General features: G+C 42.4%; 1 protein-coding gene across 1 annotated transcript in view; it reads right to left on the bottom strand.

Moving 5' to 3' along the window:
- Positions 1 to 2,560: 2,560 nt before the first annotated feature.
- The window catches only part of MORF4L1 (mortality factor 4 like 1), a 45,575-nt gene continuing 22,842 nt past the window's right edge, over positions 2,561 to 25,293 (bottom strand). Inside the window, exons 4-14 of the mRNA XM_040493393.1 lie at positions 20,469 to 20,539; positions 18,756 to 18,823; positions 13,445 to 13,531; positions 12,938 to 13,018; positions 10,507 to 10,532; positions 9,711 to 9,799; positions 8,448 to 8,549; positions 7,252 to 7,340; positions 6,586 to 6,758; positions 6,012 to 6,096; positions 2,561 to 3,294 (exon numbers count right to left, since the gene is read on the bottom strand). Coding sequence (XP_040349327.1) covers positions 3,210 to 3,294; positions 6,012 to 6,096; positions 6,586 to 6,758; positions 7,252 to 7,340; positions 8,448 to 8,549; positions 9,711 to 9,799; positions 10,507 to 10,532; positions 12,938 to 13,018; positions 13,445 to 13,531; positions 18,756 to 18,823; positions 20,469 to 20,539 — 956 coding nt within the window. The 3' untranslated portion in view covers positions 2,561 to 3,209. The remainder of the gene's footprint in view (positions 3,295 to 6,011; positions 6,097 to 6,585; positions 6,759 to 7,251; positions 7,341 to 8,447; positions 8,550 to 9,710; positions 9,800 to 10,506; positions 10,533 to 12,937; positions 13,019 to 13,444; positions 13,532 to 18,755; positions 18,824 to 20,468; positions 20,540 to 25,293) is intronic.

The following is a 25,293-nucleotide window of genomic DNA, read 5'->3' as shown; positions in this document are numbered from 1 at the left end:
CCCCCCACCCCCCACCCCGCCTGCTGGGCTCAGGCCCTCAAGCAGAGGTGGTTTCCAAGAACCCCCAGCGGGAGACTGCCTCTGTCACCAACTGTGTCGCTTTCTACTGGGCTCTTTAAACATCTACCTTGTTCCTTTTCTCGTGTTCACAACTGTTTCTCTATTACTAAAGGTATTTCCTACGTGGTTTCTCTGTGCTAACTACACTGGGGGCAAACTCTGGGGACACTCGGCTTTGTGTCTCTGCTTTTTGTGCTCACCTATGATTTTTAGGGTTTTATTTTACCTTGCGTTTCTAGGGATCTGCGGGGTCTGCGGCGAGAGCAATTTCAGATCGCCGTCTACTGCACTGCAACACCCGCTGATCTGCCGTGATACTCTTCTCCACTCGCTCTTTTATTCAGCTGCCGAACGTCACAGCAAGGTCAGAAGAACTTTCGAAGTGGCTGAAGCAGAGCACGGCAAGGGAAGGGGTTGTCTCCAGAGCTTGGCCCTTAACCCAACCTGACCGCACGTCGGAAACTCAATCACTACCGAACAGGAGAACATTAGTGCTAAGGAAGGAAGCGGCAGGAGAAGGGACCCGTGCAGGGGCAGAGACTGGTGGCGGGTTAAGGCCAGGACACCATGGAAAACACGCTCTGTGACCGACGGCAAAGAGGCCCATGGGAAAGGCACACGGTGTGTGGGGAGCATGTGGTAACCGATGCCATCGGCCAACAGAGGCATGCCTGGTGGGGGAGTGGGGGGTGGCCTGGGGGTGGGGGGTGTTGGGCAAGTTCCTTCCCCTGCAGAACCTTCACTTCCTGTTTGTAACAGACACTAAAAACGGGAGCAGCTATTATGAACGAATGCCCAGGAGACACGGCAGGACGGGGCTGCACAAAAATCATGCTCCGTAAAGGCAAAGACGGGGTGGGGGGTGGTGGGTGGTAAGAAGGAGCAAAGTTTCTCCATTCTGAGGAAACAATGTCAAAACCTGGGCGATCCCACCACGAGAAGACAGATACAAGTCAAAGCGCGAACCCGTGAACAAGGTGCCGCCAACACTGCTGCACTGGGCGCCGGGGACGCGGTCACAGCCAGACGACGCAGCCCCGGGGCCGGCACACGACCGGAGCCCATTGCTCCACGGGCGCGGTCTTACACACACACGTCCGCCAGGTCCGAAGACCGTGCCAATGCAGGACCAAAACCTGCCGTTTCACCAACGACTTGGAAACTGCTGCCTTTAAGAAGTGATGCGCTGCTTACAAAGGGTCCCGAACACCAAGTCACCGCAGGAACGAGGGAGAGGAAGTGAAAGCGACAAGGCCTGCTCCTGTCCTTCCAGTGGGTTCAGTTCCTAGTTCAAGGAACACACTTAAGACTAAGGGATTCTAGACTGCCGCGCGAGGGAAGCTGGTCCAGAAGTCTCCACGGCAGGGGCGCACAGACATTTGGAAACAAAAGACCTAGGTTTAAAAAATTAGAAAATGTTTTTAAAAAGTTTGTATAAACACGTATGGTGGATGTTAACTAGACCTAACTGTGGTGATCACTTCACAATGTATACAAATACAAAATCACTGTGTTGTACATGTAAAACCAACAGGTCAGTTGTATCTCAACTAAAAAAAAAGATTTTACCATTAAAACTTTTTTCGGTAAGCATCAATTAATAACTATCAGTTCAGGATCATCTTGATTAGATTTTATTTGAGCTCCTCTGACCACTGCACATCATGTTCTGGAACCACCTTAAGAATTACTAGCATATGGGGGCACCTGGGTGACTCAGTCAGTTGAGCCTCTGACTTTTGGTCTCAGCTCAGGTCATGATCTCAGGGTGGTGAGTTCAAGCCCCACCTTGGGCTCCTGTGCTGGGCATGAGTGAAGCCTACTTAAAAAAAAAAAAACAAAAAACAACTACTAGTAAATGAAAACCTACTCAAAATGCTTAATATAATGTCCAGGCAAGATTACTGCCTCTAGTATCACCAGGTAGACCTATCAATGCTCTGCTCTTTTTTAAGTTTGTTTTGGGAGAAAGAGCACAAGCAGGGGAGGGGCCGGGGAGAAAGGATCCCAGCACGGAACCCGGAGCCTGAAGCAGGACTCAAACTCACAAACGGGGAGATCGTGATCCATGCTGGACCCAGAGGTACCCAGGCACCTTTTGCTACTCTGTTCTTCCGCTCCATTTACATGGGTGGGGAGAAGTTAATGTCTGATAAGGAAAACCCTGGATTTTAGGCCCTGTGAATGTCAGTGAACATCTTAAAATAACGAGAAAGCAAGAGGTCACAGTGGTAAAACTTCCCTTACTGCTCAAAATTAACAACAGTCTACGAAAAGCAGAGAAACGGTCCTGTGGCTAACTCCTTAGCGAGAACTCGAGAGCAAACTGCCAAAGCTTCCGTGGATTAGAGGGAGATGCTGCAGCCAACCACCTCCTTCCATAAAAGGCCAAACAAGAAAATCGAACACCTCCCCTGCTCCCTGAAGTACCACTGACTAGACGTGAAAAGGGATACACAGTACAGAGGTCTCAAAATGTACCCACACAAGCACATTGCTCTTTGAAATTTAAAGAAAAAATTTATTGAAGATCTGAAAAACAATTCCTAAAAGATTGGCTTTTCCAGAAAACTGTAGCTACACAACGCATTGCGTCTATCATGTTAACACGTGCATTAGACACAAATACAAAACCATGAAACAAGCCACCATTCTTCAACAATCGGAGCAAAGGGACGATGCCTAAGGAACAGCATGGACGGCCTGTAGGATGGGCTCTTTACTTTAAGCACCATAAAAAAAGGAGCACAGACGGATGAGCGTGTTCAGGTATATACACTGAATCGAACCTTTGGCACTAGGAATCAGAGCAGTTTGTCATACAGCATTAACACATATTATAAAAGTGCGGAGTGTCAAAGGGATAGAACCACCAGCATTCAAAAGCAGCTTTGTCGACTAGGCAATAAAACACTCTACAGTATGTCTCTCGTCATCCATCACTGAATACACTGGTAGCGACTTTGAAATGAAAAAAAAAGAAAAGAAAAAAGGAGCTATAACCCCTTTTATTTTCTCTGTTTAAGATCAAACAGAAAACAAACATCAATTCTGTTATACACTAACATTTGCAAAGTACATCATTTGTACAAGAGGAGGACTAAACAAAACTGTGTTTACAGAAATCCAAACAGCGTCAGCGCCTCGCCTCACACAGCTTTCCGATGGTACTCAGGCGGAGCGACTTCATAATCGCTGGCACTAAACAAGGTTGCAGAATTCTTTGCCAGGTATCTAAAAATAAAACATTATTCATTACGGAGACGAAAAAGAATCGTACACCTTGATCCAAATCAAGGCACAGAGCTGCACAAAACAATTTCTCTTAAAATACACTAAAATAATGGCAACCTCACAGTGAAACCAGAGTTACAACTCAGTCAGGGTTATGGACCAAACAACAATGCATAAAGGTCCAGAGTTGCTCCCCCATTTCAAAACCGGAATAGCTGGCTGTCTTCAGAATACCAACTCGACAGCTTGGACAACTTCTCAAAACAAATGTTGTATCCCTTTTTTTTTTTTTTTTAAAGTTTATTTATTGAAAGTGAGAAGTGAGCGTAGGGGAGGGGGGGCGGGGGGAAAGGGAGACGGAGACAGAGAGAGAGAGAGAGAGAGAGAGAGAGAGAGAGCGAGAGCGAGCGAGAGAGAATATGAATCCCAAGCAGGCTCCGTGCCGTCAGCACAAAGCCTGATGTGGGGCTCAAACTCCTGAATCGGGAGATCACGACCTGAGCTAAAATCAAGAGTCAGATGCTTAACCCACTGAGCCACCCAGGCGCCCCACAAATGTATCCTAAAATAACATCTAGGGGCGCCTGGGTGGCTCAGTGGGTTAAGGGTCTGACTTCCGCTCAGATCATGATCTCACAGTTCGTGAGTTCGAGCCCTACGTTGGGCTCTGTGCGGACAGCTCAGAGCCTGGAGTTGCTGCAGACTGTGCCCCCCCCCGCCCCCCCTCCACCCTACCCCCTCCAAAAAGAAACATTAAAAGAAAAAAGAACATCTAGATGTTTTCCTTAGCTCTTTGAAATTCATTACATTAAATACAGATTCAGAAAGTGACACTTTCAGGTTTAAATTTGAAATGAACACCATAAAAATCAAAGGGACCTGAAATGAAGTATCAAGTAAATAGTACGTTTATTTCACAAAGAAACCGAGGCAAAGAGAGGACTCTACGTCTCACTAGTAGAGCAAGGACTATAGATTTGCAAGCATGTGCTGCGGTTTTAGAATTACAAAATACATGGTATCATTTTAAGAAAATTCAAATACAGAAATACATGACCTTCCCTCCCAAAACTACGCCCAAGAAATAACCCACTTTTTGGTATGATCCACACTTTTCTAGGTCTTTTCCAAACACTAAGGATTTTCTCCATGAACGAGAATCGTACCACACATATACTCTTCAGAGCAACTTGATTTTCTAAGTGGACACGACATGGGGAATCTTCCCTGATCGGACCGACATGCCTTCAACAGCAGTTTGGCTGTTTAGAATTCTTCGTTATTATACACAGAGTCTAGGGGCGCCTGGGTGGCTCAATCAGTTAAGCATCTGACTCTTGATCTCAGCTCAGGTCACGCATGATGTCATGGTTCCTGGCTTTGACCCCTTCATCGGGTTCTGCACCTGCAGTCCGGAGCCCGCTTGGGATTCTCTCTCCCTCTCTCTCTCTGCCCCTCCACTGCTCACGTGCTCTCAAAATAAGCAAACATTTAAAAATTTTTGTTATACACATACATTTTAAATCCTCATGTATTTGGAAATTTTTGTGCACTTAAGCATTTCTACCAGCTAAGTTCCCACTTGAACTTTCAACAGGCACTGCCAAAATGCCCTCTAAAAAGGTGAAGAAACCACGACGGCCCTTTTCCTCAAACGTTCTAATTGTAGCCACTGAGACACAGCTATTTGGATCGTCGGACACTGAACGCATTTCTGACAGCCCCCGTACTGCCAGTTCTGTGAAACCCCAATGTCCTACTTTTCACTGGTCTGATCATCTTTATTAAAAATTCTTCGTGTGTTACTACTTTATCACAGAATTTTAACTTTTTACATAAATTATTTCCTATATGGAGTTAAAAGAATTTTTTTTTTAAATCTTTATTTATCCTTGAGAGACAGAGTGTGAGCAGGGGAGGAACAGAGAGAGAGGGAGACACAGAATCCGAAGCAGGCTCCAGGCCCCAGGATGTCAGCACAGAGCCCGACGCAGGGTTCGAACTCATGAACTATGAGATCATGACCTGAGCTGAAGTCGGATGCTCAACCAACTGAGCCACCCAGGTGCCCCTCCTATATAGAGTTTAATATCTGTTTTGTTTTGTTAAAGTTTATTTCTTTTGAGAGAGAGAGACAGAAGACATGGGTGTGCAAGTTGGGAAGTGGGGGAGAGAGGGAGAGCGAGAATCTCAAGCAGGCTCCACGCTGTCAGCACAGAGCCCAATGACGCGGGGCTCCAACTCCCAACCCTGGATGACCCTGGGATCATGACCTGAGCTGAGATCAAGCGTCAGACACTTCACCGACTGAGCCAGCCAAACCCCGATTTTACTATTTACAAAGACTTTTCTCACTATAAAAATAACAAAAATATTACCACTCTTCTTGATCTTAGTAGTTTCAATGTTAGACTTAAACTTGTGATTCATCTAGAATTTCACTGCCTGACAGAAAGTGTGGATCTGATGGTTTCCTTCCAGAACACTAGCCACTGGTCCCCGTCTTTCCCCAACGGCTCCAAGGCGCTGCTCCACCACGCGCGGTGGTCCACATCGCATTCGTGTCCCACTGACATCTCCACTCACTCCTGTACCGCTCTGTCCCGTTTACTCGCGTCTTCCCACGTGCTATGATCTACAGTGCTGACAGGTCAGAGCCAGTTTCAGGGCACTGTACTAATTTATGTTTCCAATTTCAGGCATACTGTTACACTTACTTTAGGAAATCATGAAGATAATTCAGCAACAATGCAAGACTCTTCTCGTCCAGAGGAGTATAGGCCAACATGGCTCCAATTCGTACTGTGGAGATAAAATAACGTAGTCAAAATTACATCCAAGGGAGCACCACGGGCATTACGTGACCAAACATAATCATCACAGATTCCTTTAAATTTTTTTTTAACATTTATTTTGAGAGACAGAGCACGAGAAGGGGAGGGGCAGAGAGAGAGAGGGAGACACAGAATCGGAAGCAGGTTCCAGGCCCCGAGCTGTCAGCACAGAGCCCGACGCGGGGCCCAGACCCACGAACCGCGAGATCATGACTTGAGCCAAAGTCGGAAGCTCAACCGACTGAGCCCCCCAGGCGCCCCATCACAGATTCTTTTAAAATACATGGTCTCAGAGATGCTAACTTTCAAACAAATTTAGATAACATTTTCAATAAAAAGCTCAAATTGAAATGGAGTATTTTAGAATGTTATTTTCTGTAACCCCTTCAGATTAATTAGGAAAGACAAAAATACCAAAACCCAAAGAAAAAAGTTTTTTTTCTCAATGGCACATTACCAAACAATCTCAGTAGATGTGGCGCCCCGTACACCTGGGACATGGGCGCGTCCGGGTGGTCTGCGAGAATCTCCGCGTACTGCGGCCTCTCAAATTTGTAGAGCAGCTGAGTCCCCAGCATCACATTGAAGTACTCCTTTATGCCGGCCACCACCTCATTCACAGCGTACTCTCTGACAAAGACAGAAATGTGTACTTGCAAAGCAGGTCACGGACAACTGAGAAATGGGGATTAATTCAACCCATACAAGAGCAAGGGACCGGAGTTGAAGGCTGAACTAATGAAGATGAATTTTTACCCAACAGGTTTTTTTTTAAACAAGAGATTTAAACAAAAGCACAAGAGAAATCAATTCCAAAAATAAACCAGTGCTAAGTAAACCACAGCCTTCAGGCTGAGAATGGCTTTTACATTTTCAAACAACTGTATTTTAAATGGTTATATTATGCACTTAACACATAATAGCTTCACTTTTACCTAAATGTTTACCATCTGCCCTTTAAGGAAAAAGTTTGCCAACCAAACTCCAGGTCAAACCAATGAAATTCTATTTTGCTAGTTTCTGATGGCATTTAGAGGAAGTGGACATTTCAAAAGATTAAGATTTGGAAAGAAGAATACTTAAAATATCTTTCTATGCACTTGAAAGATTTGTATATTCTTACTTATTATCTGTGTTTCCTCGAGATTTCTTGTAATTTGCATAATCCTCTAGAATGGAATCCACGTTCTTCTTGGCAGGAAGATAAAACAGCTGTGAAAAAAAATACACCTGAATACTAGTGTTCTTTTTACAGGAAAATTACAACAGAAAAGTCTTAAGGCAATAAAAGACCACCTAACAGTATTACAAAACAGGAAATGGCACTCTCCAGCACTTAAAACATGGGTAATGTGGCTAAGGAACTAAAAATTTTTATTAATTTCAAGGAAGGAGCCAAATGTGACCAGCAGCTGCCGTACTGGACACCACAGCTCTAAAGACTGGCATCTGTCAGATACACACACACCGTTCACCACGGAGGGAATGCACCACGCAGAAATGCACCTCCAAGACACCGTCATTATGTACCCTGTGTGTACCATGTGCCACACCCCGCTTGAAGCATACGTGAACTCTGAGGTCGTGCTCACATCTTTAGTGTGAGGCAGAGACCTACCGAGGCCGAGTAACTTGTCCAAACTCTAAGTGGTAAAGCCAAGGTTTGAACGCAGTAGTTCAGCTCCAGAACCAAATCAAGAACCAAACGGAGTCCACACTTGTATACGATGGAGGTCTCGTAGGTCTCCTTATCGCCAAATCTTCACATCCCCACTCCCGCCCGTGCTCTTCATTCTAAGTACTTGGTGCATCTGTCCTATAAAGTTCTCCACTTGAGGTCTAGGACCGCACTCTTGCAATGTCACACACGTACCTCACAAAGCCCCGATTTCCTTTCCACTAGTAACCACATGTCTCGGCCAGAACACTCCGGTTGTCTGGGAGGCCATGAATACTTGGCAGAGAACTGTGTGCTTCCTACAGCCCAGCAGCAGCAACACCACGTGAGGACACCCCATTTTCAGTGACAGAACAGAAACCATGTGCTACTTCATCTTTACCAGTTTTCAGGGCTTCCTATCCTAGAAAGCTCCAAAACCGAGTTATTGCCACCTTTTCTCGCTAAAAACTCATGGATTTCTTCTATCCTTTCCAAGACATGCCTTCTGATGATCAAACTATTCAGTCTCTGAATTAAAATAATAGTCATCAATCACACCCCTTCAAGAGCCAAGCCTATACAATTTTTTCCTTAAAATTTGTTTCCACATCAGCAAGAACGTACCCTACAGGTTACAATCTGTGTAGCTTTCAAGGTACCTGTTTTTGCCGGGTAATTAAGTCCCAATCATCAACAAGCCACGGTTTTAATTCTTCAGGAATCTTTACTTTCACTTCAACTCTGTTCATGAATGTTTCCTCCTGAACAGAAAAGGGAAGGGCATTAAAAATCTGTCTTTTCTCGCTCAATAGCAACACCAAAATTCAGGGTTTTTCTCAATATTTAGAGGCACCAAGTACATACGTATATGTTATATTTTTTAATTTTACAGAGAGAGCAAGTAAGCGCACACAGAAGGGGCAGGAGGAGAGGAAGGGAACAAGGGAGGGAGGGAGGGAAGGGGAGGGAGGAAGGGAATCCCAAGCAGGGCGGCCTCTGCACTGTCAGCTTGGAGCCTAATCTGAAGCCCAGCTTGGGCCTTGATCCCACAACCCTAGGCTGGGATCATGACCTGAGTGAGCTGAAATCAAGAGTTGGACGCTCAACCAACTGAGCCCGCCCAGGCTCCCCTGAATTAATTCAAGTACTCAAATGGACTGCCAGAGTTGGTAAATGAAAATTTCAAAATTTCAAATTTCGTAATTTCAAAAATTTCAAAAATCGTAAATGAAAAATCCCTACAGCTAAGCTGCTGGGAGAAAAGAAGCTTCTCTTAATAGCTAAGGACTATCCTATACAGATTAAAGTTACTTCTTTATACATAAAATTAAGTGTCCTGACTTCTAATGAAGTCTTCAATAAATGCCTGAAGTTGCCTATTTTCAAAACATACACTCTTTAGGGGTATACCATTGCTTCCTAACCTCAGCTTCAGAAATATAACTGTCAGTTGAAAACTAAAACCACACTTCCAAATTCCTAATTTTGGAAATCAGAAACAAGACATTTTATCACTTAAGAATTCTAAACTCATATTCACACACACATATATGCAGGCTAGATAAAGCTTCTGTGGCATTTTTTATGGGTTTATTAAATCATCTTGGGACATACTAAACCATTTAACGTGAGCTCTTAAGTCTATACAGTCGAATACCAATGAAATATTTAGTCCTGTACATGAACATAGAGCTTACAGACGAATATTTGATGATGAGCTGGGGAGGACATACACAGCAGGGACACATGCAGAGCTACATGTAAAACAGAAGATGTATAAAAAAAAAAAATCCTTAATCCAAAAAAGAGGAATGTTTTCATCGCAGTAGTTAACCATGTTAACAATGTTTTCAAGACTGAAGTTCTATTTTATTGCACAGACTAGAAACACTAACATGCTATTCGTAATGTTAAAAACTCACATTCTCAACGGTAGGATCCACTCGGGCCCTTTTCTTGCGAGGAGGCTGAGGTGTCTCGCTGGTACTGCCACCATCTCCATTTCCAGGTGCTAGACACATGCAGGACAAGGACAGGAGGTTCTCGGCTTAATACAGGAGACACTCTTAAGGAAAATACTTTCCCGATAAACCCTCTTTCTTATTTTTCCATTACACAGGTGTTACCTGAATCTAAAGAATCGTAGTCCTACCAAAAATACAACTTTTATAAATTGTTCTATCATTTAGCATTAAGTAACATTTAGTGGGGCGTCTGGGTGGTTCAGTCGGTTGAGCGTCCGACTTTGGGTCAAGTCATGATCTCACAGCTCGTGAGTTCGAGCCCCGCGTCAGGCTCTGTGCTGACAGCTCGGAGCCCGCAGCCTGCTTCAGATTCTGTGCCGCCCTCTCTCCCTGCCCCCACCCACTCGTATTCTGTCTCTCTCTCAAAAATAAACATCAAAAAAAAAAAAAAATTTAAGTAACATTTAGCAACATTATCTTACATTTATTAAAAAATACTATCTTCTTAATAACTAAGACTAAAGAACATGAAAATAATAAACGCTTACAAGGTTTTTCCATTGTAAAAAGAATTCTCAAAGTGGGCTCTCTACTACTATGTACCTAACTATGTAAAGTGTTGTGACTCATCTTTGAGATCACCAAACATAAGCTTACTCTCAAAACTTTGTAACTCTTAAAGCTTAACACTGATTTCAAAATGTAAATGTTACGAAGGTAAAATAATTATTTTTAACCAAGTTAATATTCTTACTTTTCTGTTTGTTCTTTTTGGTTTTCCTAAAAGGAGAAGGAAAAAAAAAGAAAAATATGTGATTACTGCTAGTACACCCGCCCCCATACATTCCCTTTTACCAGGGTTAAGTTCATAGAGAAACACTGCCTTGGATGAGAAGATCAGGCTGTAAATAAAGTTGCCCTGCTCAGACATTAAGAATTTTCACTGACAGTTGGCTAAATTCACACCTCCCTCCATATAATAGAAAAATAAACCAAAACCACATCGGGAGACTTCTAGGATTACACTCTTAATTTATAAGCTCACAGCATGTAAATTATAACCATACTGTACTTTATGTTACCCTACTAGTTCCACAAAATCCAAGTTCCAAAAGACAGCATTCGCCGTTACTTCAGTAAACTGGTGAATGTGTATGTTCAGTGAACTGGTAAATGTGTATGTTCCACCCTCACTGGCCCACAACGTTCCACCCTCTTTCTCCCTAGTACATAGTCCTTCCTTTTTGACACCTAATAAGCTCTTTCCTTCTGAAACCAATGTCTCCTTCCTCTTAGTCATCATCTCCAATAGCAACTTCACTCGTTCATTTACCAACTGGCAAACAGTAAACTACTCATTTTAATTCCACATACAACTACTTACAGAATGCAAGGAAATGGTTTGCAAAAAGCCCAAGATTATGGACTCTATCTGGTGAGACCCAACCATAACACTGGAGTATGCTGACCCTTCTACAGCTTTAGAAAGTATTTACAGGGCACCTGGGTGGCTCAGTTGGTTAAGCAACCGACTTTGGCTCAGGTCATGACCTCGCAGTTCAAGAGTTTGAGCCCCGCGTCCGGCTCTGTGCTGACCGCTTGGAGCCTGGAGCCTGCTTCCTGCTTCAGATTCTGTGTCTCCCTCTCTCTCTGCCCCTCCCCTACTCGTGCTCTCTCTCTCTAAAATAAACATTAAAAAAAATTTTTTTTAAAGTATTTATAAGTTATTAACTGTACTCATCTAATTTAGAGCAAAAGGTTCATTTTACAACTCAAATTAACTTATGTTCCGTTACAAATACAAAAAGCTGGCCATCTATCTGAAAGTACAGGTTTTTTCCTGTTTCTCTAAGTTTAACTTCTGGAACACAAGTATCTGTGTTCAGTCTGAACAGTATTTCCGAGTCAGACTAAACTATGAACTTTTACTTAATTGATGTCAAGAACGTGTGAGAACCGGGGCGCCTGGGTGGCTCAGGAGGTTAAGCATCGACTTTAGCTCAGGTCATGATCTTGCGGTCAGTGGGTTTGAACCCCGTGTCAGGCTCTGTGCTGACAGCTCGGAGCCTGGAGCCTGCTTCGGATTCTGTGTCTCCCTCTCTCTCTCTGCCCCTCCCCTGATCGCACTCTCTCTCTCTCTCAAAAATAAGCATTAAAAAAAAAAAAAAAGAACATGTGAGGACCAAGAGCAACCAAGAGCTTTTACACACACATTCCTGACCCACTCATTCTACCATAAAAACAACGAAAAAACACGGACAACTAACCCTAACTCGTAACATCTATAAACTACACTTGAATGAATCCCAACAACAGACTGACATTCTTGTTTCAACTTTCTTGCTTATGTTAATAAGCAAGCTAATTTCTCAATCTATGCAACAGATTTCACATAATAAACTGCTGCTGTTGTTTGCAATCCTTTCTCTAAGCTCTTCTCTGCCAAAAAGGTAACTGAGAAGACTGTCAAAGCAAAAAGCACTGTTCCAGCCTCGGAGGACACCTATCCTGAAATAGAAAAATTCTTTCCCTTCAATCCTTTAGATTTTGAGAGTTTTGACCTGCTTGCAGAGCACCAGATTGCACACCTCCCCTTGAATGGAGTGCCTCTCATGATCCTTGATGAGGAGAGGGAACTTGAAAAGCTGTTACACCTGCCCCCCCCCCCCTTCACCTCTGAAGATGCCCTCTCAACTATGGGAGTCTAATCTGTGGCAGTCTCCAAGCGCTCTGTCGACCCTGGATGTTGAATTGCCACCTGTTTTGCTATGACTTAGATATCTGAATTTCTTAGCACTTAATAGTTTGTACGTTTTGTATTAATAAAGCAATTCTTTAATAGACTCTTCCTTAAAAAAAAAAAAAAAAGTGAGTGTATTCAATGCTGCTGCATTATACACCTAAAAATGAGTTAAACTTTATGTTACGTATATTTCACCATAAAACAAAGGGGGTGGAGGGCAGAAAACCTGGTAAGGGAAATTAAGGGATATGTAATTATTATGTATTTTCAAACAACTGAACGCTTGAGAAAGGAGTGCTCATTGGCGTTTTTCAAGTTGAAATGTTCCAGGTTCCATTTTCAATGAACTCTAATACAGGACGATGGGTATATGGAGCTTGAAGCTCACTTCGAGAACGATCACTTCCATAACGATACGCCAAACTAAAACAGGTCTGCTTACACTTCAACGCTTTTCTGCTGCAGGCCGGCGGTCTTCTTCCCTGGGGCAGCGCCTCTCATCTTCCCCTCTGCATACTGCTCCCTTCAAAGAGAATTCCAATGAAGTTGTCATCAAACGAGTACTTACGTGGAAAAATAATTGTGCCAGCTTGATCCCATTTTGAAATTTATATTCAAACTGAGATCCCCTGTGCCCTTCCCAAGTAGAACTCCCACAGAGTCCGGGAGCCAACAAGATCACAGTGCATTTCCAACTACAGAAATTTCCGACATCCTGATGCTTCCTACCTAACTCTATGGACAGACTAGAAATGACTGGTCTGCTACTCCTTCCTTTTTTCTAGGAAAGGCTTCTCTGATTGAAGTCAAAGCCACAACACGGCAGCTGACAGATACCAAGAATCATTTTTTTGGCAGGCAGGCCACAGGATTTCTACTGTTCATTCCACTTCCCAGAACTAATATACAGACATTTCTCTTCCTACTCATGTTGCCAAAACAAACTTACTGATTGGCTTTTTGAAGTTCTCGCTGTTTCTGCAGATTGGTGTCCACGTACTTGAGTACTCTGCTTTCTGGAACCCATTCGTCCCAACTGTAAAAGACAAAAGTTAAATTATCATTCAAAGACATTTTTACTACTATTCAGACCCTGCCTCCAATTACTTGTAGAGATCCAAGAGGCAAGACTCTGGATTTCTCTGAGATTTAATTAATTGGGGCTACAAATCCGTTCTCAACTGAAATGAAAATCCAGTGAAAATCTGTGCTGTAAGAGAAAGAAACTACATCCTCAAAAGCAGCACCCTAAACCTTAACTGCCAGATTCCAAAAACAGATTATTCAAATCCTTTCTTAAAATGAGTACAGTATGGCACTTAACATTAAGAGTCCCTAAGCAGAGAGGCCTGGGTGGCTCAGGCGGTTAAGCATCTGACTTCTGCTCAGGTCATGATCTCACAGTTCATGAGCTCGAGCCCCGCTTCAGGTAACCTCGAATCCCACTTTGGGTGAGCCCCACTTCTCTCTCTGATCCTTCTCTCTGCCCCTGGCTTACTCGTGCCCTGTGCCCTCTCTCTCTAAAGAGGGGGAAAAAAAAAAAAGAGCCCTTAAGTAATTATCCTTACAGAATAAAGAGATCTTAAGAATTTTAACTTCCAAAAAAAAGTGAAGCATGGGAGTCCACAAGAAGCTGCCATCTTAAAGAAGGAAAATTGATCAGCTAGTTAGCTAACTATGTAACAGCAAAGTTACAGAACTAGCTGTGCCTCACTTTGATCACCCATAAAATGGGAGATAACAGTGCCTACCCTTACAGTATCGTTACGAGAAATAATACATGTCAAACAGTTCAGAGTCCGAACCATAAAAAGCACTCAAGGTCTGTCAGAAATCTATCAGGTCTATCACAAATATCATCCACACCAACTTAGCAAATACTGTAAATCAAATGATTACAATGGTTTATCAGACTACATCATCCTCAACCTTCACTCACTCATGAACGCACAGAACCAGAGATGGCTTCCTAAACATCAAAAGGAAGAACCGACCACCCTTTAAATAAGCATTCTGGCAATTAGAAAAGCTCCTTCCTTCAAGATGTCCGAGTGTCGGGGCACCTGGGGGGCTCAGTCACTTGAGTGTCCGACGTCGGCTCAGGTCACGGTCTTGAGGTTGTTGAGTTCGAGCTTCACATCAGGCTCACTGCTGTCCATGCAAAGCCTGCTTCTAATCCTCTGTCCCCCCACCACCCGCCCCTTCCCCACTTGCACGCATGTGTGCTCTCTTTCGCTCTCTCAAAAATAAACATTAAAAAAAGCTTTTTAACCACAAAAAAAGATTTCTGATGTGTTTTTTTCCAAAGGGGAAAACAAAAACAAGGTATTTTTTAGGGAATGCTTAACTGTTCATGCAAAGTGCTTTTCTCCTGCTGAGGGAGCTCCTTTAGTGACACAAATAGATGTATCCAAAGCAAATGATTTCCCACCTCTGACCTCTTACATAAGATAACCAAAAGAAGAATAAATTATTAAAAAGCAATCCTCAACATGATTTCCTAGAGAAAACTTTAAAACATGCATTTACCTAGAGGTCAGGAGGGGGTGGTGTACTGAGGGAGCTCCTTCAGGAACAGGAAAAAGGGCTACAATATCCTCACGTGTCTTCAAAGTTTTTTCAGAGCGCCTGGGCCTCACAGCACTTCTGATACAGACAGCATAGTACAAAGTAATCTCAGTAACTAGGTGCAGAATTTAGCTTAAGCTTTATTAAGATTTATTTACCGATGGAATATTTAAATGTCTGTGTCAACGAGTTCCGGTAAGGTTTTTGAAAATTTAGAAATATGTTATCTACTGTGCAAATATGTTATCTACTGTGAAAGAAGTATGTACTTAACTAAAGTTTTAAAAATTCCAATTTGCAGATTGGGCTTTTGTTGTATGACTTTCGAAAAGAATCTTACAGGCGCCTGGGTGGCGCAGTCGGTTAAGCGTCCGACTTCAGCCAGGTCACGATCTCGCGGTCCGTGAGTTCGAGCCCCGCGTCGGGCTCTGGGCTGATGGCTCAGAGCCTGGAGCCTGTTTCCAATTCTGTGTCTCCCTCTCTCTCTGCCCCTCCCCTGTTCATGCTCTGTCTCTCTCTGTCCCAAAAAAAAATAAACATTGAAAAAAAAAAAAAAAAACGAAAAGAATCTTACAAACCATTTTCAAAACGAGAATCTGATTTTTATTTATACATCTACTTCTATCTATTCTAACTCTCTCTGAATTAGGCAGGGCTGGAAAATTTTTATTTACCACCTAACTCCATTGTAGTTCCCGTCAAATCCCTTCCCCCTCTGATAAAAAATGCATCTAAAATAACTTTGATCTAAAAACCAAATCAAGGGGCCCCTGGCAGGCTCAGTAGGTAAGCATGTGACTCCTGATCTCAGGTTTGTGAGTCTGAGCCCCATGGTAGGGTTTACTTAAAAAAAAAACAGGGTTTTTTACTTAAAAAAACAGGGTTTACTTAAAAAAAAAAAATTTTTAATGAAAAAGTAAAGACCAAATCAATCCTCATTTCCTTTATGTGTCAGAAGCTAAAACCCTTGCTGAACCACAGGAAAATTAAATGACATTTTTTGTTCTGAGGAACATCACTACTAGGATAGTAACTGAAAGCCAAACACTCAGAAATTTTTATAGATCACAAACATTAAACAAGTTCAGAATTTTCTAAAGGTAGCTTGTCACTAACCCCCACAATCACAATGACCAGTGACACTGCTTACACAACACTAAAAAAAAAAAAACAACAAAAGAAAACACACACACAACACACTTGCTGGGCTGCTGAATAACTGCTCCCATTTCAAAATGGGCTTCGAGGCTTCTCTACTCACAAAAAAAAATCAAACTTTCCAACATTATGTCTATTTATCTATGTTCCAAATCAACTACAAAAAACACATCTACCTTTGTTCATTAATATCCTCAATTTTACACCTATGAAGATATGAAATATCTCCAATGTTGAGTGCCATTTTTAAATTCTTTTTCCAAGGAATATATAAAATTCGCTTTACAAAGAGCAAAACAAAATCTATGCAGTCTATCATTTACCTGTGTTACTGAACTCTAACAAAGGGAAAAACATTATTTTAAAGCTATAAAATCAGGAAATACAATCATTTGGCACTTTCAATTTCTCATAAGCTACAAATGCCACTCAAAATCCAGTCTTAAAGCCATACACATCTACACGTAATTTTATACAAAATATTATACATAAAAGAATTAAAACACAAATCCTAAAACAATTATTTAAATGGGAATGAGGGCAAACCTATGCCATGAATTTACTACTTGTTTTTCTTTGATTTCCTGGATGAACTTTAACTTTCCTATACGTAACATGCATAAAGTCGACATTCTATTACCTGTAGAGAATGGAGACTCTTATCACATGGTAATACTCTCAACCTTACCAACGTTGACATAGTATCGGTGTGTAAAGTAAGTCTATTACGAGACTGAACTAGAGCTTAAACATTTTCTCAATAGGAAACTACAACATACACTAGGAGCCATATGGTAAACTCTCCTGGATGTTAGAAATAATTTAGCATTAATACTGAAATCACATTTAAAAATCACAGTTTACTTCTCCAAGACAAAAGGATAGTTTTGGGGGCGCATGGGAGTTTTAAGCATCCAGCTCTTGATTTCAGCTCAGGTCAGGCTCTCTCAGAGTCAGACTCTGGGCTGACAGAGCGGAGCCTGCTTGGGATTCTCTCTCTGCCCCTCCCCCACTCATGCTGTCCCTCTCACAAAACAAACAAAAAAACCCAAAACGATCATTTTCTCCATTATTTTCCCAATTTCTCAAGACTTAAAATCTTACCCGCCATTATTAGAAGTAGTTTAATTATTAAATGGGAAAAAATTACAAGCTGTCAGGAATGTACTTTGACACATTTTAGATTTCCACCTTTCTACAACTATACTAATGGAAAAAAAGGGTCTGGTATTTCTTCTCAGCTAACAGCATTTTGTGAAAAAAAATTCTTCTAACAAATAAAACTGGGCTGGATCACCTGGTAAAGGACCACATGAAACAAGACCAAAGTCACAGGGCCAGTAAAAGTCATAGACAATAGCTCCTTCCATAGCAACAGAGTAATCCTCCAACCAACCTGACAGCCTGTTCACACGGAGAACTCGGTACCAGAGCACAGCTCAAGGGACACAAAGCCTTCAAAGGTGCCAGAAAACAACCCCCAAAAAACTACTTTCTGGCAATTTTTGAAGGACAAAACACACTAATAAAAGTAATTTAAAACCTCTCATAGTACAAATTACAGGATATTCCATTTCAGGCATCAGAAATGAGTAAATTATTAGATGTGCCATATCTGTGGGTCCCGAGAAGACCCATCGCTGAAAAAGAGCTCCCCCCTGGCTTGATATTCTAGAATGCGTTCAATCTGCGACCGTCTACTCGCCATAACGGATCAATACACCACTCCTTTAAAAGAAAAGTCTAACTCTTCAAGGTGAAAAATTAAGTTTAATTAGGCAATTAAATCTCTGTATCTGTATTAAACCATATTCTAAAAAATGAACCACAGGAAATCACTCTCTGCCAACATTTATGTTACCAAAATTCAGAATACAAGTTCGTCACTACTTCCTAATGAGGCAACCTTTTTCCTTTTCCAAGCAGAATAATCCAACTAGCTCTGAATATAACTAACTGCAGTAACATACATACGTAACTGCGTGGGTGCTAAGGCAAAAAAACTCAAGCTGTCCTAAAATGAACCAAAACCAGAAAAAAAGAGCAGTTGGTTGACTAACGATTAGACATTACACTAGAACACAAGAAATCATCCAAAGACTTTAAAATGAAATGGTGGGTACCCTTATTTCTATTATTTTCATCATACCACAAATGCTTCACCCTTGCTTCAATATGTAGTAAAACCATCCAAAAATTAAGAGGCATGGGTGTGCAGGGCACCTGGATGGCTCAGTTGCTTAAGCATCTGACTTCAGCTCAGGTCACGATCTCACGGTTCATGAGTTCGAGCCCCGCACCAGGCTGTGTGCTGACGGCACAGAGCCTACTTGGGATTCTACCCACCCTTTCTCTGACCCTCCCCCACTGGCACTTCATCTCTTTCTCAAAATAAATAAACCAACTTAAAAAATGTTACCAAAACGTTTTTAATAAAAATTTAAAAGAAAGCAGCATGCGTTTGTGACACACACGACACAAGCTACCTTGTTAAGAGATACAATTGCTTTTAAAGATCTAATACTAATACTCACTTTTTATTCCAACCACTGTAATGTATAAAGTATTTCACTTGTTTGTCCTTTATGGCAACCTTTACACACTGAAATAAAAAAGAGAAAATTCACTCAGAAATCGTTTTTGAAAAAGGCGACAACTACCTGGATGATTTTCAAGTATGCAATCTTTCAGACACTCCACTCAAACCCTGGGGACCAAAACGAGCACAAGAGAGCAGGACTGCCAAACAGAAAATCATCCAGGATCTCGGGTTACTTGCACACATTGCCATCCTACAGCTGCCTTACTTAGAGTCACAATCTGTGGAAGTCAGCCCAGCAAAGCTGAAAAACTATAATAAAAGATCCCCCAGCCCTTAACTCAATGGGCTGGAGTAGCTCTCTGAGAACAGCAAATGAAAGTCATTTTTGCACTTTCTCAAAGTCTAGCCAGCCAGAAACTAGTACTTATTTCAAAAACCAAATTCAGCTAAAGAAAATTAGACAGTGCCTTTCTATTATTAGAAAGCACCATTAACTTATGGAAGGCAAACTGTTTTGCTGCAAAATATCAGCAACCAGCAAAGTGACAGATGAAAAACATTTTATGTTCTTCTTAAAAGCAGCCAAACAAATTAGAACAAATCATTAAAGGTATTAACTATGACAAGTGAAAGTGACGACTCTCCGTCATGGATTAAAAGTCTTTATCTGAGACAACCAAGAGAATCATGACAATTTAAGTTATTCCAACCACCATTTAAAACTTGTTCCCTGGAGCTTCAGCTGTCAGGAGAAAAGTGGAGTGTGCCACAGTTGATGCAACAAAAATAACACTCCGGGATATAAATGATCAAGAGGACTCACAACTTACTTAAAACTGTATTAGGATTACATCACGAGGACATATGCACGTACACATGACGTTCCTGACCGGATTCTCCATGAATCCAAATTCAGCCATTTTAGAACTTTAAAAACACACATCTATATATTCAAAACAACTGAAAAGTAGTGAAACTGGTTATTATTTGGAGACACACTTCAAAATTGTTAAGACCATTTTCACAGACACACATAAACTACCCACCAAGAATGCTGCAGAAATTGCATGTAACTCAAGGCTGTATTGCTATGCAGACCATTTTTAAAACCACTATTAAAAATAGTCACACCATAAATATCTACACTAAAAATTACCAGAAACAAAATACTAAAAATAAAAACACTTTTTACTTGGGAATTCACTATTTCATTTACCTCTGGCTAAACGTAAAACCAGTTTTCACAATTGGGATGACACTGACAGAGGAAAGGAAGCCCCCTGCGATTCAAACTCTGACAGAGGAGCCAACAGAAAGAAGTTAAATGTCCTCACATTTTTACCATTAGGTTTTATCCCTAACGTAATAGATCCCTCAGTGCTTACTCAACAACTACTTACACATGAAAGTGACTGGCCAGATGTCCTCACAAGTCATTAACAACACAATGCAACTTGCTCCCACAAACCTGTCTTTTATCTCCCCTCAAATAGTCCAACCACTGGGCCTTCCGCAGGTCACTGAGACAATGGCAAGGTGGCAATGCTTTGTCTGGCCCACTCAGCAAGCAGTTAGACACCCAGAAAGAGAAGACGAGGGGTTCCATGAATCACAAATGTTGGAACAAAGCAACTAACTCTCTTACGACTCAAGTCATCTAACCAATAATTTTAGCTAACTTGTCAAAGGAAAACAGGTTTCATACCTTTGCTTCATAGAGAAGAGGCCCATGAAAGCACAGCACTCGCTCACCTGTAAAAGTAAAAAAAAGAAAGAAAGAAAAAAGGAGTTAATTTTCATTTATCTTCGTATCTAAGAGTCGCACGTGAGGGCCATCACAGCTGTACTGTTATTGCTCGCAAAACCGGAAGAGTAAGGCTACGTACAGAAAAACACTTCAGATCAAACTTCAACAGTACCCTACAACAGAAAACACCTTAGGATGTGATGTAAACAGCAAAAATCAATGTATTAGACTATCAATCTATTTGGATTGATAGTCAGATAGTCTACCACCTACTAAGCCAATAAAATCTACAGTAACTACCTACTGGCAGGACTGGGTGTTTCAATGTGCATCTGAAAATAAGATTTTTAAAATATTTCCAAAATGAGGACCTTATGCTCTACCTATTATCTCTGGTTCCAAACCTTTTCCTGGGCAAGTAAAACAGATAAAATTCTAACTTTGGGAAATCACACTCTATGTTGAACCTACCATTCAGACTTGCAAGAATAACTAAATGGAAGGGACTAGAGGATGACCTGGAAGCCAACTGCTCATCAGACAAATCAAGTAGGTAATTCCTGACAGTACCTGAAAATTACATTTGATTACAGTAGAAACCAATTTCTTGCACATTATTTTCAGTCTACTTGGGCTTCATCAGACCCAGAGGTAACAAAAGTACTCCACCACAGTTAGCTCTTTTAGCTCTAAAACTACGAAAACCTACTAGCTCAACTTTGAAGAAACTAGACAGCAGTAAGATTTTCACTATTTTATTTTTTAACGTTTATTTATTTTTGAGAGAGAGACAGAGTATGAATGGGGGAGGGTCAGAGAGAGAGGGAGACACAGAATCCGAAACAGGCTCCAGGCTCTGAGCTGTCAGCACAGAGCCCGACGAGGGGCTCGAACTCACGGACCGCGAGATCATGACCTGAGCCGAAGTCGGACACTTAACCGACTGAGCCACCCAGGCGCCCCAAGATTTTCACTATTTTAAAAAATAAATGCTGCTTGTAAGTTTCAAAAACTGACCACCGTGGGGCAGCCAGGTGGTTCAGTTGGTTAAGCGTCGGACTCTTGATTTCGGCTCAAGTCATGGTTCATGAGTTCAAGCCCTGCATCCAGCTCTGTGCTAACAGTGTGGAGTCTGCTTTGAGATTCTCTCTCTCCCTCTCTCAGCCCCTTCCCTGCTCATGCTGTCTCAAAACTAAATGTTAAAAAAAAAAAAAAAAGTTATCCTAAAGCAAATCCATACGTTCATTTTCAACATATTTATACCCAGTCTTTCCTGTACCTGTTTGAGCACCATCAGATAATGGGGGACACAGATATGGAAGCAAATAGTTTTTGCACAATTCGCTGGATTTCATATTTTTATCTTCACATGCAATAGGAGTGATGAGCTACTAAGGAAACAATGGGTACAGCAGCACAGAAACATGACAAGGTGACACTATCACACTCCTTATCATTTGAATATAAATAGTTCACTATCGCTGGAGCACAAGATAAACATGTAAAAGTAGAAATCAATGTTAAACAGATCATGGTGTGCCTGCCTTCTATGTCATGTAATGAAGTGTGGACTTCATCCTGTAAGAACTCCCAAATCTGACCAAGAATCTCTCGGAGTTTTTAAAACTACAGATTTTTTGGGCGCCTGGGTGGCTCAGTCAGTTAAGTGTTGACTCTGACCTTGGAGCAAGTCATGATCTCACGTTTTGGGAGACTGAGCCCTGAGTCAGGCTCCACGCCGACAGCTCAGAGCCTGCTTGGGATTCTCCCTCTCCCTTCCCCCCATCCCCCAGCTGGCTCTCTCTCTAAAATAAATAAATAAATTTAAAAAATAATAAAACTACAGATTCTCAAGCTTCCCCAGAGACCTGTATTAGAACCTCCCGAGCAGGCTGAGTAATGTTACTCTGCTCAAAGTTCTCTGTAATTCCCGTGCAGTGGTTCCCCTCTGAAGAGCGTGCCAGAAGATGGGCCTGTGCAGAGCTTCAATGGAGACTGGAAATAGGGAAACAAATCAAAGACTTCTGCCAGCAGTCCATGGGAAGAAATAGATCTGAACCAAAAGCAGTGAGAAATTAAGGACAACCAAGCAAAAACAAAGTTTAAACTGACTTCCAGGCTGGTGGGAATATTAACCAAAACAGGAACTGGAAGGAGGGGGTTTAGACCAGCTTTGGAGTGTGTTCCAGTGGCTACGGCCCATCCAAAGTGGAGCCACCACTGACTACTGAGACCCTGGGGACATGAATAAGGTGTAGCAAACAAACAGCAGCAGCAAAGATTGGACCTGTGTCTCCTAACCTCACTCTTCAGGAACATTTTAAAGACACCGTGGAAAGGGCCTTATTCCTCCATCTTCCTGGCTGCCTCCAAAGACAACTGTACTGGGGCTGGGGCCCTTCTGACCTCCACTGCAGCTACTAGTGCATTGACGGATGGCAGCCTGCTTGGAGGCATTTGACTCACCAGGATAACAAACGCCTATGGCCTACTTCTCATAATAAAACTGCAGAAAAAGACTGGTAATTGGGGAAGAGAGCAAACCATGGTTATCAGGCTTTTGCAGCCTTTCTCCACTCTTAATGCTTCTAGTATCGTAAGACGAAAGTAATTCTACCCAATGCTCTCAAATTCAAGGTTGAGATTCCAAGGCGCCATCCTCCCACTGGTCTATGCTCACCAGGAACACTAACAAGCTACCACCAGCCTGTGAATTCCTGACAAGGCCTAAACAGTTTTCTTTACCATGTGCTAGAAGAGAATTTGAAAGAGAGGATCAAGTCCAGTACAAAATAGTCACCACGCTTAAAAACCGCTTATCTAACATATGCTGAGCATTATTAAATGAGAAAAACCTCCAAGTTTAAGGGAATCATGAAAGAAGTACTATTTCTGATAATTCATATTTCCACCATCACATACGCTCAATTCTTCTGCAGTGTCTTAATTCAATTCTGTTACCACCAACAGGGTAGTACTTTTTCCTTTCAAGGCATTCCCTGAACACATCTTATAAACAACATTTAAAAGTTTATTTAGAAAAAAAGAGAGAGGGGCGCCTGGGTGGCGCAGTCGGTTAGGCGTCCGACTTCAGCCAGGTCCGTGAGTTCGAGCCCCGCGTCGGGCTCTGGGCTGATGGCTCGGAGCCTGGAGCCTGTTTCCGATTCTGTGTCTCCCTCTCTCTCTGCCCCTCCCCCGTTCATGCTCTGTCTCTCTCTCTGTCCCAAAAATAAATAAACGTTGAAAAAAAAAATTAAAAAAAAAAAAAAAGAAAAAAAGAGAGAGTAAGTGTGTGCAAAAGGGGAGGGGCAGAGAGAACTCCAAGCCATGTTGAGCTCGGAGCTTGACGTGGGGCTCAAACCCAAGGCCATGAGATCAGGACCTGAAATGAAATCGAGTCCGGTGCTTAACCGACTGAGCCAGCCAGGTGCCCCCAAATAACTTCTTAAAGATGGCCCGGCAATTCAGCGTTAACACAAGAGTAGAAAACACATCTGGAAAGCGATGGTAAGTAAGGGCCAACACTCTGGTGCGCAGCTTTCCAACCTTACTACTGGCACCTTGGTTCCTACTCTTGTCTGATTCAGCACTACAGCAGCACACGGCTTCTCCTGGGTGGTTATCCCCCTACTGGCTCTCTCCTCCCTCTAGTTCAGAACTAAAGCACTTTCTCCAGAAAGCCACCCCTGACTGTTCCAAACCTCCGTGATCTTCCTTCCATGTCCTACAGCAGGGGTGGACTTTCTGCGCCATTGGCGAAGCCTATGGGTCATTTCCCAGAATGTTTTTGTAACTACCTGAAACACGTGGTATTACAGAGGAAACCAATTATATTGAGATGGTTATCAAAGCATTTTAACGGTCACGTTCTGATGTTACATGACCTCCTTAACTGATGGAGCAAACTCTTGGTTAACCCAACAACTACCGTAATTTTGACTGAGCAGCTGAATAGATGGTCCACGCTGCACTGCCAACACTACTGTGCAGGGGGGCGGGGGGGGGGGGGGTTAAGAGGAGGATGGATTCGTAATTGAAATACAAAATCTCACTTGGACAAAAAAAAGAAAAAAACAACAAAAAAAAACCCTCTTCCTTTCAGATAGACCTATATTCTACCCACTAACTTCTAGACTAAAAATCCCTGACCTAAAACATCTGGATTAAAAAAACATAAACCTTAACCCACAGGAGGTAGTCGCAACTTTTCACGGTAGGAGAAAGCAGGTACTGAGCCAGTCCTTATAAAAAATACCCTTGATAACTTCTCAAATAGTCCGTAAAGTGACAGCATGCTTGGTGTGGGGGTAAGGGGTCTACAAGTTTGAAAATCCCCGCAACGACAAGTGTTTTTGGCAGACGTCTGGGCGTCTATGGTGACTCGCAGCTCCACCGACCGCGATGAACGGTACTTTGAAGGTGTCCCTGCTCGGCTAGGAAACGTTACTTCTGTTTTACTTTACCGTGAAGCCCCCACTCTGATGTACGCGAACAGACGCGTTAACCGTAAACACTAAAGATCTCCCAACAAAGTCTGGTTCTACCGTCAGCCAAGGCGTATTCACCAAAAAAAAAATAATAATAAAGAAAGAAAGAAAAAGAAAAAGAAAAAGAAAAAGAAAAAAAAAAAAAGAAAGCTCCAATTAATAAGCCAAAGGAAGCCAGCGTCCGAGTCCCCGCACGTCCAGCGTCGCTGCACTCAGCCTCGGGGCGGGGAGTCCGCGGGCGCACCGGGACCGGGTCTCCGCACCGGGAGCGCGCCCGCACGCCGGAGGATGCGGGC

The sequence above is a fragment of the Herpailurus yagouaroundi genome, unplaced genomic scaffold, assembly GCF_014898765.1.
Source record: "Herpailurus yagouaroundi ecotype Mexico unplaced genomic scaffold, PumYag 185, whole genome shotgun sequence".
NCBI classification, from domain to species: domain Eukaryota; kingdom Metazoa; phylum Chordata; class Mammalia; order Carnivora; family Felidae; genus Herpailurus; species Herpailurus yagouaroundi.
This window is presented reverse-complemented; position numbering and strand designations above follow the sequence as displayed.